The sequence below is a fragment of the Ictalurus punctatus genome, chromosome 16 (genome assembly GCF_001660625.3).
Source record: "Ictalurus punctatus breed USDA103 chromosome 16, Coco_2.0, whole genome shotgun sequence".
Classification (NCBI taxonomy): domain Eukaryota; kingdom Metazoa; phylum Chordata; class Actinopteri; order Siluriformes; family Ictaluridae; genus Ictalurus; species Ictalurus punctatus.
Genome location: NC_030431.2, coordinates 1,675,109 through 1,694,020, shown reverse-complemented (window position 1 = coordinate 1,694,020; position 18,912 = coordinate 1,675,109). Strand labels below are relative to the sequence as shown.

The 18,912-nt window shown below is 42.6% G+C and overlaps 1 protein-coding gene across 4 annotated transcripts; it reads right to left on the bottom strand.

The window, feature by feature from the left end:
- Window positions 1-1,161: 1,161 nt before the first annotated feature.
- On the bottom strand, window positions 1,162-18,871 carry LOC108277059 (protein FAM168A). 4 transcript variants are annotated; one of them, XM_017489363.3, is made up of 9 exons: window positions 18,714-18,871; window positions 13,487-13,603; window positions 10,592-10,683; window positions 10,095-10,238; window positions 9,149-9,229; window positions 8,901-9,043; window positions 8,412-8,583; window positions 8,017-8,142; window positions 1,162-6,941 (listed from the first exon to the last, which is right to left on the bottom strand). In XM_017489363.3, the coding sequence occupies exons 2-8, from the start codon at window positions 13,555-13,557 to the stop codon at window positions 8,036-8,038; spliced, it is 810 nt and encodes a 269-aa protein (XP_017344852.1). In that variant the 5' UTR covers window positions 13,558-13,603; window positions 18,714-18,871; the 3' UTR covers window positions 1,162-6,941; window positions 8,017-8,035. The 4 variants fall into 4 exon arrangements, with proteins under 4 accessions (XP_017344852.1, XP_017344853.1, XP_017344855.1 ...); XM_017489364.3 differs by having other exon boundaries at window positions 10,158-10,238; XM_017489366.3 differs by lacking the exon at window positions 10,095-10,238.
- Between the last annotated feature and the right edge of the window lie 41 nt (window positions 18,872-18,912).

Below are 18,912 nucleotides of genomic sequence, written 5' to 3'. Positions count from 1 at the left end.
ATTTAGACCTTCAAAGCACCGGTTACAAATCACAACTTTCTCTTTTCTCATTCAAGAAATGACTGAAGTGGCTCAGTTTAGCATCCAGTGACATCAGTTTAACATCAAATCATTTCAGTTTAGCATCCAATCAAGCCAATGAACGTACAGTAGTGACCTTCTTAATGCTACACAACGTAGTTGAAGATAGCCAGGTCACCAATGTTGAACTTGAGGATGAACGGCCCTGGCCCTACCCCAGGAACTTTTTATTTTTCCAAAGTAAATGCTTGTTTAAATATGCACCGTACATCGATAGAAGGATTTAAACCCATCTAAAATATGTTGAGGCAAGCCTCACTAATTTGTTAACAATAACTCGATAGTCATTAACTCGTTATGATGTTCTGTTTTGCTAATGCTAGGTTAGACTAGCATCGATCCCAGTAGCTAACATAACTAGGTAGGCAGTCGAGTCAAATTCTAGCTAATGAGAAATATTGTAAACTTTACTTTAAAGGCAAAACAGCAGCTTTAGATACATAGTAAAATTTACTTTTTTACATGAAACATGACATTAACTTAATTTAAATCAGGAAAACAGTAACTTTTTGATACTTGAGTAAAAAATATATATATATTGATACTTTTAAGACATTATCTATACTTTCACTTAAGTATAATTTCTCAGTACTTTAATTGTCCACCCCTGGTATTGCACTATAATGTATATATACACATATATATATAAAAAAAAATTATTAGCACCATATTATGGCTTTTTTTCTTTTCTTTCTTTTTTTTTTTTTGATAGTTTGAGATTTAGCATTAAAACTTGCAGTTAAAACTCACTTAATATATTTATTATTCCAAACATCCTCGGCTCGGAGTATATGAACGTTGCATACGGTTATAATGGCAAGGATAAGAATTGAAGTCATTAGGGAATATTTAGATTTTTTTTTTTTTAAAAAAACCTTCTTGATCACTTTGTTGCTTGTGATAATGAAGGGCTAGTTGTGTAACCCATCACACTTAATATATTACATTTCATTTCGTTATAAGGGTGTGAAAACTTTTCCACTCAGAAATAAATGTCAAAATGAAACAACAGGTGAGAAAGAAAAAAAGAAAAGAAAAAAAAAATGACGTAAACAAGCCACAAAGCGGGACAAATCCTAATTGTTTTTGAAAGATTTTAATAGTTATCGAATGGTCTACATTTGACATGTACAGCAAATATAATACAATTACAACCCTGGTTTTTGATTCACCAAGATCAGCAAACAGATCCTCATTACAACATAAAACAACAGAATTGGACTTCATTTGCACAAACCTGATGTGAGTAACTATTGCAACGTCGTGTAACAGACGGAAAAGCGCCGATTAAAACCGATTTAAACCCTGCTCGATGAAACCAAAAGTCATGACGAAAACTACATTTCGGAAGACGATGTGTCGGCCTACGTTTCCATCCTGGTTTAGTATCCGTGATTAAGTGCTTGTACAAGAACTGCGAAACTCTGTGGTTCACAGCGAGTGGAAAAACGCTCTCTAGGGCAAAATGTACGTCACTATTTTTTTAGAGATCGAATTAGTACGTGAACATATATTCCCGTGTACAGATAAACACACAAAGCAAAATACGTACTGGTTTAGGTCATGTGGTATAGCCAAGAAGGTTTAAGTGTTCCCTAAACATTTGGGGGAAATTATTTATTTATTTGTTTGTTTATTTATTTTTATTTTGAAGTGGATTCATTCCCTTTGTACAAAATCCACATACGGGAAAGGCTAACGGTAACCAAAATAACCACAAGAGCTGGATTTAATTAATGTATAAAACCAACCAAATGACCCCTTGAAATCAACAACGTATCCGTTACATGTAAAGACATTTTCAAGGTTACAGTGTAAAGTTGCAAGAAAAGAAAAGAAAAAAAAAAAAAAAAAAAACACATTTAAAAACAGGATGCAGTCGATCCTTCACAATTGGACAAGGACGGAAGAAAGCTTGTGTGTGTGAATATTAATGTAAATGTACATTCAAAAAGGTACAACGGGTACAACGGTGGTCCTTACGGTCCAGTTATGCACCTTAAATAACGCTGCTCAATTCTTTTTGCATTGTAAAAACAAACAAACAAACAAACAAAAACTAATAAGGCCAACCAATCTTGGAGTAATGAGGCGACTGAATCTATTCTGGAATAAAACACGATTCGTTCACTTTGTTCAGGATGAAAACCGACACACGAGAGAGACTCTTTATTATTACCAAGCCCTGGATGCTTTCGCAAGCACGATCCGAGAAGTTCTCGCTCGTATTTTCGAAACTGTTAGGACTCTTAACAAGTCAAAAATATTCCAGAAGTTTCTCAAGATAAATAATAATAATAATAATAATAAAAAGAACCCTGAAGTATTATATGGCATTGAATGTGAGCAGATGATACACGATGTAGTGAAAACCGCGAGATTAGGTCGTACGGTCGTCGTACTGAGCAAACAAACCACGAAAAAACATTAAGATTTATCCGTAAAGTAAATAAAGTCGAAACGAGGAATGGAAAATGATCACACTCTCTACGACAGACCTGGGCGGAAAAGTACCTAAGTACTTAAGTCTTTGAGAAAATACATGTATTTGAAAATACATTCTAGTGCTCAAATACTCAAAATACTTATTCTCTGTATAATATTCGGATATGTACATTCGCAAATACGTCTCGCTTTTCGGTATTCGCAGGTCTGTTCCTAGCGGCCATGCACCGCCGCTTGCGTTTCGCTACAGGATCGATGAGCCGTGTGTGTAAAAAGTGTATAAAGTGTGTAAAACGTAGGGTTCTACTACTGTATCAGTCACAAATAATCAACCGGTGCATAGCTTAAAATGTTTAGCTGCGTATATGTCATTCCTTTGTTAGGATTATTAGAATTACGTGTATGTTGTGTCGTGTCTCAGGAAGAACAGCGTTAAGATGAAGCGCTGCAATGAAACCGGAATGAATACGGTGATCCGCTCGGGAAGTTTGACGCACTGGATGAAAGTAACACTTTTCTATGGAGCTGAATTCATAACGCTTGTGCTTATTACAGCAATAATGCCTCTTATTAACATTTATAAATGTTATTATTCACCTTAATGTCATTACTCACCTTAATATGTGAGGTATTGCTGTAGTCTCAGCCTCAGAAGCGCCACCTACAGGCCACATAGCATCTGAGATTTAAAAAATTAATTAATTTTAAAAAAATTTTTTTAACACTTTTCTTGCCACAGGCTTCAGAATCATCCGAGTAACGATCCGCTTGATTACGACAAGCTATTAGAGTTTCGTTTTGGAGCCATGAGTAAACGATATCATCTTTATTTATTGATTATTTATTTACCATTATCTATCGATGAGCTATAGGGAAAAGGTCTGTCGAATCATCTCTGTAGGCGGCTCTTGGTTCTCTGTGTTTATTTATGCAGGTGGTTCTAGGAGTACAAAATGCACCAAAATGCTAAAGGTCTGGCTATGTGACGCTTAGCTATTATACTGACACTGCAACATTCTGCACATACTGCTAAAAAGGCGAAAAAGGATGAACAATGACATTTACGCTACATGTTTTAAAAAAACAACAACAAAAAAAAAACCTATAAGCACATAAGTTTTATGAATACAAGCTTCATAGAAACCGTTACCATGGCATCTTACATCCGCGCAAAACGACTCGTTCAAATCCGTTGCGATGTGAACGTTTCGGAACGTAACGTCGCCTGTCGCGACTTAACATAACAAACTTTTACTTTTAACGACTCGGCACGTTCGGGGTTTTAAGCCGAACCCTCACGAAAGCCAAAGAGCATGCTTCTGCTGTCGAAACTATAAATTTGGGTTATTTCGTGATGCTTAACCGCATAAAACCAACAATTACGAGGATACAGAGGAATGCTGCGAATCTCACCATACACACGGACCGACACGGCACAACCCGGGGCGACGACCTCCCCTAGACAAACACACAACTCTAGACTAGTGTGACCATTTGAAATATAGCCTGCAAACTCCGTTTTGTCGCTTTTTAATAAAACACAGACTTACTTCTTTTTTTTTCTTTTTTTTTTTAATAAAGTGGTTAAAATATGGAAGAATACTGCAATGATATATAATATTTTGCATGGATCTCTTCAGTGTTTTTTTTTTTTTTTTTGTCTGGAAGACTAGAGTACCACAATTGAAATGTACAATAAATGCGCTTTTTATTTAAGATTAAGTACTGTACCAACTACAAGCATAGATTATTACTTTTGAAGAGTGCAATATTCCTTACTGAATGTTATATACGTTCGTTACGAGTTTCTTGAGCAATGTAGTCTCTCACTCATACTAACCATTTCCTTATGCCCAGGCATGAGAACTTAATGCATGATAAAAACACAGATTTTAATTTCTTCTTTAGCGCTACCTCAAGACTATGGCCTGCTCCAAATCTAAGACATCTAGCATGCATGGAAAGAGAGAGATGGGATGGTGGAGGGGGGGGAGGGGGGGGGAGACGACCCACATCCTGCTTTCCAACTGTTTTTAACACACCCTTGACGATCTTCCGAAAGCATTTCTCATCTGTTCAACACCTGTCGCAACTTTAAGGACGGTACTTGCTCGAGTGGAGGATGAATTCGGCATCACTGTACATTACAGCACTATAGAACTTACCCAGAATGCCTTACAACTCTTGACGATTGACATGGTTCAATTAGTTTAAAACGTTAGAATCTGGTTATATGTAGCTATTTCGTATTTTTATTCTGCTAGCTCGGTTCGATCGGCATGCTAGGTCAATATCCGGCCACCTAATTAGCTATGAACTTGATAGGACGACTTGATATCAAAACGTTTCGCTCTTGAGCCTGTGTCCTTGCTTTGTGCCGCGAGTGACACCATTAAAGAGAAAGATGCCAAGGGTGCTTTCCAAACAGTAGTAAAAAGCCAGGACGGTGTTTCGTTTCCCCTCTCAGCTGCCTAGTAACGAGTCCATGGCGCTACACAGGCGCATGAAAACCACGTGGACTTCTGAAATTTATTGCAAACCACACTCGGAAACGTAGCGTCCGAGTCCGGTGCTTCGATTTGGTCGGAATCTAACGTGACGGAAAGAAAATCACCGAAGTACGTAAGCATGCTTGCGTCAGTCCTACTCGGGAGTCCTGTACGTCGGATCTAAGCGCATACGGAATCCAACCGCGTCTTTAATGACCAGGGCCTCGAACCTTCCTGCTCGGTTTTCACGCTTCGTTACACCTCTACGCCTCCTAGACCACCAGCTGCATTGCTCCTGTCTTATTGGATCTCTTCTATGATTTCTGCATATGCACACGAGTGAGTGCATGATCGATAAGCATGTGCACGTAAAGCCTATTACAGCAGGCCTTTTGCTCATTTTGTTCACGTTTTACATACTGCATGGATAATATATCGACGTTGCTTCACAGCTTCGTGAGATATGATGCCAGACATCCTACTGACATGTCCAGTAAAACTTAACATGTGCACTAAAGCTGGGTAACTGACTAAAATACTAAAATCCACTAAAAACAGGCTTACCCTCTGCCCTACCCTTGAAGCATCCAGTGAAACTGGCTAACCCTCCGAAATATCCACTAAAGCTGGATAACCTCCTGAAATGTCCACGCATTTGAAATGCCCAGTTAAGACGGGGAGCCAACGAAAGGTCGCGTTAAATCAGGTTAGCTAACTAAAATGTGCACTAAAACTGGCTAAACCCCTTCACTTGTCACTTAAGATGAATAGCTCATGCACATCTTAAACCCGGTTAAATAATTAGTTAACCCACTTATAGCGTCCAGTTAAGATGATCCGCCCTTTGAAACGTCGGCTAGTTAACTGACGTGGGCATTAAAACTAGTTAACCCACGTGAAGTAGTCGACTTAAGACGATTCCCCTAAAGAAATGTCCGTTTAAACGCTTATTAAACCCACTCGAAATGTTCACTAAAACGGCCCGCCCCTCTTTAAAAGTTTCTAATAAAGCTGGTCACCTAAATGTTAATGACCACCAAAGCTGGTTAACCCACTCGGTGTTCGAACGCGTCCTAAAGCGTCCGCCTAATCCGCTTCAAACGCCACCTGCTAACGGTTGACCCATTTAAAGCGTCCTTAAAAACGGGCTAACTCACTTGAAGTGTCCACTAAATCTGGTTAACGGATTTTTAAAAACCCCACTAAAGCAGGCGAACCCACTTTAACGTCCACTACAGCCGATTAAACCGCCGAAACGTCCTTTAAAGATTGTGCATCTACTAGAATGGCAGTACCAGATGAAAATGATTCACTACGAGTCCCCAAATTCTGCAAACTAGCATAAGCAGGACCCTACTCATGTGCTGGGAGATGGAGGATGTCGACCTTTTCTCAAAGGTGAAATTTGGATGGAGAAATGGAAAGAAAAAAGAAAAAAAAAAAAAAAAGAGCACAGCGCTTTTCACAAGAGCACTGCAGAAAACGGGGAGAGGAGGATAGGGGGGGGGGGGGGGGGGGGCAAAAAAAAAACAAAAAAAAAACTAAACCAACAAACTAAAGTAAAAACCCTGAACTCAAACCTAAGTGTTATATAATGTAATACACAAATGTGTACATTCAGACTGTTAGAGAAAGTACTATTGTAGCACAGGGCCCAGTGTTAAAGAGCAGCAAGATGCTCACGGCTGCTCGGTGTAGTTGAATTTTTGTGTGTGTTTTAACTGCTGGTAGGTGTTGGTCAGGGATTTCTAACGTAACACAAAAACTGAACAAATTTCGATCCGAGTGAGCAGCTTTAACGAAATCGCCAAGAACACAAAGTGACCGTTGCTCGTTCAGTATTTGTACTCGCAGAAGGACTCTGTGGCCCGGTGCTGGAGGCTGCGTCCACGAAGACTGGAAATGTGAACAATGTGAACTCCAGATCTATGAGAGAGAGAGAGAGAGAGAGAGAGAGAGAGAGAGAGAGAGAGAGAGAGAGAGAGCGCACAGGAAGTTAATCAGATTAAACAATAAACGCTCAGCATCAGCAGTGCTCCACTCTAACCTGTCCGAGCACTTCTGTATATCCTAAAAACATTTGCTTTATTGACTGTACGCCTAGTCATGCCGACGGAAACGGCTCAAAGCTGCACATTCGTCCTCCTCGAGAGTGTTTCGTTCGAGGCGGGACCCGACCCGATTGCTCGTTTACCTGAGCTGTTCAGAACCGAGGGTCGTGTTTAGAGATCCGGCAGTGAATCTCTGAGGGATGACGCACGGTATGGCCAAAAGTGTGAGCAAACCTGACCATCGAACCCGTATGTGCTTCTCGAACATCCCCCTTTGCTGTTATTATAACCTCTACGCTTCTGGGAAGGCTTTCCACTCGATTCTGGAGCGTGGCTGAGGGGGGTTCGTGTTCATCCAGACACGAGAGCACGAGCGAGGCCGGGGCACGGATGTAGATCGAGGAGGTCTGGGGTGCGTCCGACGTTCCAGGTCATCCCGAAGGTTCAGTTCGGTGGGGTTGAGGTCGGGGCTCTCGAGTTCTTCCAGTCCAACCTTCTGAAACCATGTCTTCATGGAGCTCGATTTGTGCACGCTGTCAGGCCGGAACAGATTTATAGTTTATATGTTTTGTGTCAGGTGTCCACGTGCTTTTCGTAATTTGGGGTCAGAGCGCAGGGTCAGCTATGATACAGCGCCCCCTGGAGCGGAGAGGGTTAAGGGCCCAACAGTGGTAGCTTGGCAGAGCCTGGCACCGCTGGGGGTTTGAACCCCTGACCTTAACCCAAAGCCTTAACCGTCAAGCCACCACTGACGTCAAACACCGCCCCCTAGCTCTCACAGAATCATTGCATGCACCTATGTGCGTGGGTGGACGGACTCCAGAAGTGCACAGACACAGAAGTATAAAATCAACCACTAAAACTACTACCTGCTCCTTTTCTTTACTTCCCTCTATATCTATCCACCATAATGAAAAATACAGCTTACTGATCGCTGTAGCACCACTCACATGCAGTGTGCTGGCAGCTCTACCAGTGCGGGGGTACGTAGCTGTACCCCTGCGGCCTGTACGTTGGCACGGTGACCGGGTGAGTGCCGATATGTTGCGTGTGCTGTGGTGTGGTGAGCAGCGGCCCTGCGGAAAACAAAACACAGAGTCCATCACTGCTATAACAAGAAGACACCGTTCGTCCCGACGTGCAAAATATGTTTTCGATTTCTATCACACATCTTAGACTATATATATATATCCCTTTTTTTGGTTTCCTAAATCACACGCATGCATTCGGTTTCATTAAAGCCTGATCGGAGCGGTTCAGGTGCCCCAAAGCCCCAAAGTTAGTGCATGTACTAAATTCTACCGTTCGCCTGATCAAAACCAGTGAGAATAAGATCATCCCCCACCTGCGGACATGGCCATGGTGGAGCCACTCAGCATGCCCACGGGAACGCTGTTAGGCCGGGCAGAAGGCACCGGCGCTGGGTAGATGGTTGACGGCAGGCTGTTGGGCTGCACCACCGTGGTGTGATGGATTACATGTGGCTGTGCAAACACTGGCTGGGAATAATACGCGCCCTTTGAGAAGAGAGATGATGGAAAACATCAGAATCATAAGATGAGGAATTCTTAACAGGATCCGAATTTAAATATCGCCAGACGTCATTTATGGCCTCCGCGTGGGTTTCATCCCAGGAGTTCTGGGTTCAGGAGGATTGCCAATGCTAAACTGCCCCAAGGTGTAAATGTGTTTGCTGCCATGAGATGGGACCGGCATCCTTTCCTGCCTTGCGTTCTTTGGTTCCACCGTAACACCGACCAGAACGGCGCACTTGATTCGGTTGAACTACCCATTTAAACGAACGACATGAATTCGGCCGTAGATATTTGCCCACCTGAGCGTAGAGGTTTTGTTGAGGGTAGGCACTTCTGATGGGATACATGGCCGTGGAGTAGGGGTTCGGGGACGCCGAGTACGGTGGAGGGGCTCCGTTCGTCTGTGCCGGGGGCACCTTATAGGGAGTTCCTGTTGTGTATCCTGCGTAAACAAAGGCACCGAGACAAAGAGGTCACGTGACATACATACCAAGGATACAGCTGGGTAATAGAGACAGGATATGAGGGAAGATATGCAGGGCTTTACCTTGAGGGTATCCCGGGGTGCCCGTCTGGTAGATATTAGGTGTGTATGCTGGAGCTGTAGTGGGATAACCTGCAGGATAGCCTGAGGACAGACACACGCAGAGGGATTACAGGTTCAGAACACACACACGCATACCCCTACACACACACACACACACACACACACACACGCACGCACGTCTGTCTTGTGTAAGACAACCCTGAGAAATTAAGTAGACTGTATTGACTGTGTACATGCAGACACTATTGATCAATACGGACTGAACTCTCTGACAACGTATAATCCATCCTCCATAAAAATAACGAACAGCGAGGAAACCAAGGACAGAAAAGAAAAAAAAACGAGAAAAAAAAAAAAAAAACAACGTGATGAACTTATCACGAACTAAAAAGAGAGAGACGTCCCGAGGAACAATTACTTCCTCTAAATTCCCTGTCTCTTCTAACGCCTCTTCCTCAAGCACGCCAAAACTAATCAGCAAGCGAGAGCGTCTCCCGAACACCTGCTTATATCATTCCGACTTTTATTTTCCTTGGACAGAAGCAGACTAGATAGCAGCCGTTGATTAATCTTCTACAACAGCAGCTCGGGCGATAGATCATTCCGGAAGGCAAATCACGGGTTCGTATCGATGCGTGCTTTTCGAATACGTTCAAATTTCACGGGCAGATCGACGGATTTTAAAAAAAAACAAACAAAAAAAAAAACGTCTCGAATGTCAGCGCTTCGGAACAGAAGTTGCTCCTTTAGGTTTTCCGACATGGGAAAGCCTTCGAGATGGAGCTTGGTTTTGAGCTCGGTGGCGTCTCGGTAACACGGCGCGCTGTTGTTGTTGTTGTTTTATTAACTTCAAGAGCGAAAAAAAAGACTATTTGCGGCTGCTATAAAGTAAGTGATAACAGGAACTTGTTTCACAGACATTAAGCTATAAATAGATAAAACATACAACGTGTTGTGTTGGCAAATTGTTGTGGTATTAGGTATAAGAATAATCCACTTCTGGACTTGCTTGTTATTGGAAAATAATCAACATTGCTGTCGTAACAGTAACTCCACTTCGTGTCTGGCTGCATCACGCCATCGTTGTTTCCTATAACAACACACACCCAAGTGTTATATTGCTTATACATTGTAGAATTGATAACCTGCAGATTTCTATAAATGGCACATATGACTCTTTTAGTCCTTTTCATGGGGTTTTATTTATTTATTTTATGAGATAAACTGCATCGACAGAAGTGATGTTGTAGGACAAAGTTAAATCCAAAAGCGCTACAGTAATGGCGCACTAATAAAAGTAGCAGTTGTTTAAAAGACCATATCGTGATCATATTTACATTTCTATTCACATGACCTCACGCCCTTTCTGACAAAAAAAAAAAAAATAAAATAAAAAAATATATATATATAAGCGCCCGTTAGTGAGAGTGTTGAGCAGCTCACCTGGGTACGTCATGGTCTTTTGGTTTGCGTACGCCGTGCCCGGCTGCACTGGACTATAAACAGGATTCATGCTGGAAGACGGTCGAACCTTACTGAAGGGGGGAAAAGAAAAGGGGGGAGGGGGGGTTATAAAGTCAGCATTAAAACAGCACATTAAAGAGGCAAAGTCTGGCGGAGCATCGAAAGAAAGCAGTGAGGTTTGGAAAATACTTTGTTGCTCCTCCCAGATGTGTCTGCCGGGTTTGATTAATGAGGTTTATTAAGGAGATAAAAATAGGTCACGGAGGAAAAACAGAGAAAGTTTGGAACGCATCCAGACAAAAAGTACATGGACGACAGTACAAGCGGTGGAGTGAGGTTCGCTGTTCAAATAATAAATCAGAACTCAAAGCAGAAGAAATACCAAAATATAACAGGTACACAAAAGAAGAAAACACACACACACACTTGAAAGTTATTATGTCTCTAAAAAAAAAAAAAACGCGACATATTTCCTAAAAGATTTCTACGGAAGCAATAAGAGGCCACAGGAATGAAGTCGAGATCACGAAAAAGAAGGAAGGAATAAAAAAATAATAATAATAACGCATGGCCTCTTTGGCCTTCCGGAATATTCTGTCTAAGTGTGTATCATTTTTGCCATACATCATTTTTCACTTTTTCCTAATTTAAATATAAAAACCCAACTGTGCAATACTACACAGCATGTTAACTGTTCATTTAAAAACATGGACTTATTCTGCACTACAACGCTAAAAAATAAAATAAAATAAAATAAAAGGCAAATTTAATCTAGCTTAATAAATTCGGATCGACACAAAGTATCATAAGAGTCTAATATCAGTCTAATAGCAACACAATTTTCACTTTCACGTTGCAGGTTTATACTAAACCAGTGGTTTTCAAAGTGAGGGCCACCAGGGGGCGCCCGGGGGGCCTCAACAATTTGGTGTGAAAAATAAATAAATACATTCTTTTTAAAAATATATATAATTCCTAACGTAATGTAATGATGCAAGATGTAATTATTAATATAAATAAAAAGGGGGATAGACATCTTGCAAAAGGGGGGCCTCGGTCAAATGATAACGCTATTTGGGACGCCCTGCCCTGGAAATCTTTGGGAACCCCTGTACTAAACAACCCGCACAAAAAAAAGTGTTGCTAACGCTCTCTCGGTTTACGTCAGTATAAAATTCTCTCTCGTTAATATTGAAGGAATTTGTGACCTTTAAGAAGTAGATAAAGTCTCATGTTACGAAAAATGACAGAAAATTTGATACGGGGAAAGAAGGAAAAAAAAAAAAAAAAACAATCAGGAGGAAATGACTCGTATTAAAATCAAAAGAGCAGAAGGAAGGAAGAGCGTGATGGATAGCACATGAGTGACAGTACAATAAGGTGACACCGGAGAGTTCACCAGATGAGGATGCAGGAAAAGGAAACAGACGACTCCCGAGTACAGAGCGGAGCAGTGATGGATGTGGAACTGAGGATGGCGAGAGAGAGGAAAGCGAAGGAGACCGGGATGAATGCACGCGGTACTCGTTTATGTCGTGTCGTAAATAAGAGTCCCCTAGAGAATATAACTACAGGACGCATTATAGTACGGCTGGTGGGGGCAGCGTCACCCAGAGCTATAAACCCGTCGCGTGCGTCACTTATAATGTCGACTAAGGACGTTAGAAAGGTAAAGCTAATAATCTGGCTGCCTGGCGAGGAAAAAGATACCTTATTGACTTGCCTAAACTTAACCGAAGTGACGTACATGTTTTAAATTCTACTTGAGCCTAATTGAAATAGGTTTGAAATGTGTGCCATTACGTCTTTACGGTAAACATGCTAGATCTGAAGATACGGTAGTTCGCATATATATATCGGTGTTTTTACGATTGGCAGGGTTATACCTCCAAAGTTATGGTAGTTTTTAAGGCATGCTACACCAAAATGTATGCTAGGTTCCCATTTGTTAGTGCTGATGGTTATGGTTCACCCAAAGTTACAGTAGTTTGCCCATTTGTTATTGTCTTTACAGTAAGCTTACTACACTCAACATTATTGTAGCTTGGCCAGTCGTTGGTGTTTGCGCTACACGCAAAGTCATGGTAGTTAGACCACTTGTTAAGTGTTTGCGCTGCACTAGAGGTTATAGCAGGTTGCTAGATCGGACGTTACGGTAGTTTGTGTTTTTTACGGTAAGCAGGCGACACGCGACGTTATCGTGGTTCGCTCATTTTTTCCGGCATGCGACACCAAAAAGTACGGTAGTTCGCCCATCTGTCAACGTCGTTACAGAAGGCACGCGACACTCAAGGTTAGTGTAGCTAGCCCCGTCGTCGGTGTTTGCGCTACACACCACACAACGTTATGGTAGTTTACCGATTTGTTAGCGTTCGTGCCGCATCCAACGTTACAGTAGGTTGATGTGTTACGGCTTGCTACATCCGAAATTACACAAGTTTGTCCATTTGTTAGTGTTTTTATTATTTATTTATTTTAACGGCAGGTGGGCTACACCAGAAGTTATGTTAATTCTTAGGCATGCTACACACAAAGTTATCGTAGCTTGGCCTCGTATTTGTCGGTGTTTTTACGGTAAACCCGAAGTGATGTTATTTTGCCCATTTGTAAGTGTTTTACGGTAAGTGGTCACGTTATGGCAAAGCAATTCTGTCCGAGGTCTTTTCCGATCACGAAGTTTTGGACGGGACACGTCGAATAACGTAGCACGACACCTAACGAGCATTCACATTCCATTAACCAAACGAAGTCACGTCCACGTTTTCTCTCCTGAGCCTGCGACGAGGTGGCGTTTCACCCAAGCCGACTGTGTTACAGGGGTAAAGATGAAGAAGCACTGAGTGGATGTGGGGGACTTTAAGTAATACCACTAACCTCTTTGAGTTCTGAGAGCTTTCGGGTCTGTACATGAAAGCAAATGAGTCAATGGGATGCCCACTTGCCATGTTCTGATCGGGCAAGTGTAGGTGGAGCGGAAAAGCGTGTGCAAATCTGAAAACAATCAAAACAGTAACATATGGTGATCACAGTGAGCGAAGGGGGTGGGGGGGGGGGGGGGTGAAGCAAATCAAAAGCAAGGCAGTAGCATCATGAAAAACGTTAGTCCTCGCTGTTTATATTGAATTAATTGGCAGACATTTTTACACAAGGCATCTAGAACGCAGCAGTTGAGGGTCAGACGCAACAAGACGGGATTCTTGAAGTCGTGACAAATCATCAGAAATGCTTTACGCCATTACTGTAATATTATTTACACCACAGCGCTGTTTCCGAATGCTTGAATCGGATTGGTCAGAAAGTGCTGACTCATTGTCGATCAGGGCGGTGACGTTTCACATTGTTGTTGATGATGATTTCCCTAGAACGGCATGCTCCATCATCAAAATAAACCAGCATAAAGGTCAACTCATTTTTATTAGTTGGACTAGAAGGTCATGAGGTCAAATCCCAGCACTGCTGAGCTTCCAGTGTTGGGCCCTTGAGCGAGGCCCTTAACCCTCTAATGCTCCGCTGTACAAATGAGATAAATGTAAGTCGCACGTCTGCCAAAATGCCATAAATGTAATTTGCTTCTTTCTTTCTTTCTTTTTTTTTAAAAACTCTGTATTTTATGAGGAAAAATGATGGCTTCAAGCTTCAAGCTTTAAATCGGAAACAGCGAATTAGAATTACAGGATTAAATTCAGGAATAAATAACTTTCTTTTTTTTTTTTTTAAATGTTTGTGGGGCATTTTCATTCGCTGCTCGAGTTCAAATACATGTATGTATGTATTTAAACGGAAACGTCATCGACATGCGGGCTCGTCTACCCGCTTCGGGGAGTTCGCCCGAGGACGTTCTCCGGTCATGGCGCGATGTTTAAATCGTAAACAAAAGCACGTCTGTATGACACGGGGGGCAGACAGGACAGTGGGCGGTCTCTGTAATGTACACAGAGTGCAGATTTACAGAAGGGTCCGAAAGTATGTCACGTTCCAGAACTGCTTTTCGGTTTGGACACGCCCATCAGCCTACCGTGCACGTCTTTGGACTGGGGGAGGAAACCGGAGTACCCGGAGGAAACCCCCGCAGCACGGGGAGAACCCCGCACACACAGGGCCACGGTGGGAATCGAACCCCCGACCCTGGTGGTGCGATGCGAACGTGCTAACCTTCCTAACTCATATTAAAGCAAAAAAAAAAAAAAATTCAAAAACCTGTTGGCGAGGCGTTTAGAGTATCGGCACGCAAGTTGAAGGTTTTGGAAGCTGATCTGTTTGACAGACTGAAATATTAAAGCGCTGCTGCATCAACGTCTTTAGGTAGGACTGAATCCTTCCTGGCGCCACTATCAGCAGGTATTTTTATTTATTTATTTATTTTAAAGATTATAGAATGAATCTGAAAATCAAATCTTAATCATAATTATAATCAAAGGTGGATTTTTCTTTTGAGAGATGAGCGAAAGTATTCGTCACTCATTTTTTTTCCCCCTTCTTCATGCAGCACTGTGCAAACTGGGTCACTTTACACACATATTCGGTTGCTGCATGTCACAGGACTGTGCGTGCGCGCGCGTGCGCGCACACACACACACAAAATCCTCCTGGGCCAACAAAGAATTCTGTTTTCTAAACAAGACATGCCAGGGCACGCTTAAAGCTACATCACCTACGGCAAGAGGATTAGACTACAGGTGTCAGAGAAGCCAGGTTGCGTTTATCGTATCCGATCACGTCTAATGCAGTTCAGACAGAGTAATCGGAGGCGGCTAACGTGGTGGGCTTTGACCTACGCTCTGCTCCAGCACTAATTTTTTTTAGTGCAGAATAACCACACACGCACACACAAAATAAAATGTCATAAGCAAAATTGAAATATGATCACGTAGCCATTTACGGTTGTTTGTTTATCTATTACAGCGTTACAACTCTCATTGCAAATCTTATTTTTATTTTAAACAGCCGCGTTCTTCATTTTGAACATTTGGGAAGCTCACGTCTTACAATTGGACTCGCGAGCTAACTCTTCACAGGGTATCATCAATCATTTTATATAACACCATCCAACTCAAACGTCCCTCTGGGGAAATGGACTACATTTGGTTTAAATCTAGTTTCATTCCCGTTGTTTCGGGTTTTTCCTCCTTTAGCTTGGCAAATCTATTTTATTAAAGCTGTTCGGTTTCTTCTTTCTTTTTTTTTTTTTTGTTCCTGAATGGAGCGCTGATGTTTTTATTGGTACTCTGTTATGCAAATCTAAACTTCAAGTAACGAGGGAAAATCCAAGCATTGCGAGACTATATTTTTTATTATACGTGTCTGCCGTATAAGTGAAAGATAAAAAGCCTTGATCAAGCTCGTAACCTTCCTATCAAGGGCACACGGCGGTTAGCTTAGTGGTTAGCACGTTTGCCTCACGCCTGGAGGGTCGGGGTTCGATTCCCACCGTGGCCCTGTGTGTGCGCGGAGTTTGCATGTTCTCCCCGTGCTGCGGGGGTTTCCTCCCCCGGTCCAAAGACGTGCATGGTAAGCTGATTGGCGTGTCTAAAGTGTCCGTAGTGTATGAATGGGTGTGTGAGTGTGTATGTGATTGTGCCCTGTGATGATTGGCACCCTGTCCAGGGTGTACCCCGCCTTGTGCCCATGCTCCGATAGACTCCAGGTTCCCCCGTGACCCTGAAAAGGATAAAGCGGTATAGAAGATGGATGGGCCTTCCCATCACCAGAGTAAAACGTGTGCCGGACAGGTTGCGCAATACATCTACGTGATAGTCAACAATATTGTACATTTCAGTCACGCCTAGTAATCAGCATCTTGACCAGCATCTGTATTTGTGACGTGTCGCAGCTGAAAGGCCGAGCCCACTTTCAATCTCCACCATTATAAAAATCGCAATCCAAGACGAAATGTCAGGCAACAATCGCGATATGAAAATTTTATACCGGCACAGCGCAGAACCTCGCCTTTAGGTAACGATGGTAACGTTGACCGTGTGCTGCCTGGAATCAGGTACACGTTCGGTCATTTCAGCTTCATATTTCGTCCGGAACACATTCGAGAGTTTTGCTCGGGGTTTTTATTTGCTTGACACACGAGTCTCGGTTTAGCACTCGTTTAACGTCCGTTTTAGCAAAACGTCTCCGTCGCCGCATGCCTTTTCTATCCGTCTCTACCCACATGGTCATTTTGGTGTACCAAAATCGTGGCCTGTGGCTGCTCACGCCACGATTCACGGACTAACCGTGAGCCCCTGATGTGCCTCTTGGTCGTACAGGTCATGTTAAACGTCTTGTCTTAACGTTAACATTATAACCCAAGTGTAGCGGCTACTACAAGAGGTCAGATTTTCATGGAGATGTGGACACGACATCTCCCCGTTTGCATGTCGTAGTGTTCAATAAAGTGATGCATACCCTGGCTGAATTATGTTCATTTGCACCCAGCGGGACTGATGTAAAACGTGCAGGTGTTGATAAAGCGCTAGATGAGTCTGCTGTGAAACCAGGCAACCGTGATGAAGAAATAAATTGCTTCTCTGAGACGGTATAGATGATTTATTCATTTTTTTTTTTAATTGAGTTTAATAGTGTGTCGGTTAGACAGACATGTAGATGGGAGCCTAAGTGATTTCCGGCGTCCTGTGTAAGCGGAATAAGATCAGGATTGCGGAAGTGCAGCTGCGAAATCCTTCAGCGTGGAATAAACACTTACACGAGGACACCGTGAATACTGCACGTGTTAATTCATCGGTGCACGTGCAATTTGGACTTAACCGGAAGCCGTCAATCTACCAGCTCTTCACAGGGTCATCCCGACTCAACCCGGATGGTCTTAATGAACAATGCGTAATAGTCATGAATATCGCAAGTGCTAATTTACCTGTGCACGTGCAAGTGCAATTTGGACGTGAGATTAACCGGTAGCCATCTAGCAACCAGTTCTCGAACAAAAAGAATGCTACAAGACTTATCCCGACTCAACCCGGATGCCATTAATAAAAACACTGCACCATGTTAATTAGCATGGCACGTGTTAATTCATCCGCGCACGTGCGGTTGTGACTCGGGAATGATGCAAGACTTATCCCGACTCAACCCGGATGTTATTAACGAACACTGCACTGTGTTAATTAACACGGCGCGTGTTAATTCATCGGCGCACGTGCAATCTGGACTTGAGCCTAGCCGTCTAGCTACCACTTCTTCTCGGGAATGAACGACGCAAGACTTACCCCGACTCAACCCGGATGCTATTAATAAACACTGCACTATGTTAATTCACGTTGCACGTGTTAATTCATCAGCGCACGTGCAGTTGTGACTCGAGCATAGTCCTCTTCTAAGGAATGATTTTACACTTATCCCGACTCAACCCGGATGCTAATAATGAACATGGCATTATGTTAATTCATCAACGCACGTTGATGAACAATTTTGTCTTGAGCCTAGCCGTCTAGCTACCACTTCTTCTCGGGGTTGAATGATGTAAGAGGTATCCCGACTCAACCCGGATGGCGTTAATTCAACACCGAGGACTTATTTCTTCCGTGCGCGCGACAAAGAAGAATTTCCTTTGCTACGCAGTGCCCCCTTTTTTTTTCTCTCTGACTCAAATCTCAGTAATATGATCCACACACTCTGACTACAGACACCATTTTGCAACGCAGGTTTACCCCCCAAAAAAAATAAAAATAAATAAATAATACAAAAAATAAAAAGGGCTCCCGAGAAACACAAGAGGTCGGAGTCAGTCCACTCCTCCTCCTCCTCCTCTTCTTCTTCTTCTTCTTCCTCCTCCTCCTGTCATGGTCCATGATGTGTTTTATGTCTCTCTCATTGTCCGTCGTGCCAACACACGATTTTTTTTTTTTTTTTTTTTTAAATTGGTTAAAAAAATTAAATATATATATAAATAAATCATGTACATTTTCAGAGCATTCTCTTTGATACCTTGAAGGTCTCGCGCCCTGTCTTGCGCCGCGCGTGCGAGATCGACACCGCTTTATAGAGCCATTAAAACGTTGATTTAGGGGGAAAAAAATAATAATAACCAGAAAGAAGGGAAAGAGAAACGCTGATGTGTCGCGTTCGGAGGAAGAAATGGACGTGTCTGACTCACCGAAACGGAGCTGAAGGTTTCTATTTCGGATCTCTTCCAGTCTCCTCGCGCTTCTAACAGGCCGCCTTCGCTTTTGTTAAACGAATGAATTCCCTTCGCTTTTGCTTCTGCACTTTCGGCTCCGTGAGCAGAGCTGCTGGTGACATCGGCATTCAAACCGAGTGGGGGGATGGGAAGGAAAAAAAAAAAAGAAGAGGAA

What these genes read in the sequence shown, in the direction of transcription:
- LOC108277059 (XM_017489363.3), bottom strand. Translation starts at nt 13,557, where the DNA reads ATGGCAAGTGGGCATCCCATTGACTCATTTGCTTTCATGTACAGACCC. An exon ending in AGCTCTCAGAACTCAAAGAG is followed by an intron (nt 10,684 to 13,486) that starts GTTAGTGGTATT and finishes TCCCCCCTTCAG; the next exon opens with TAAGGTTCGACCGTCTTCCA. An exon ending in CACCCCGGGATACCCTCAAG is followed by an intron (nt 9,044 to 9,148) that starts GTAAAGCCCTGC and finishes TTGTTTACGCAG; the next exon opens with GATACACAACAGGAACTCCC.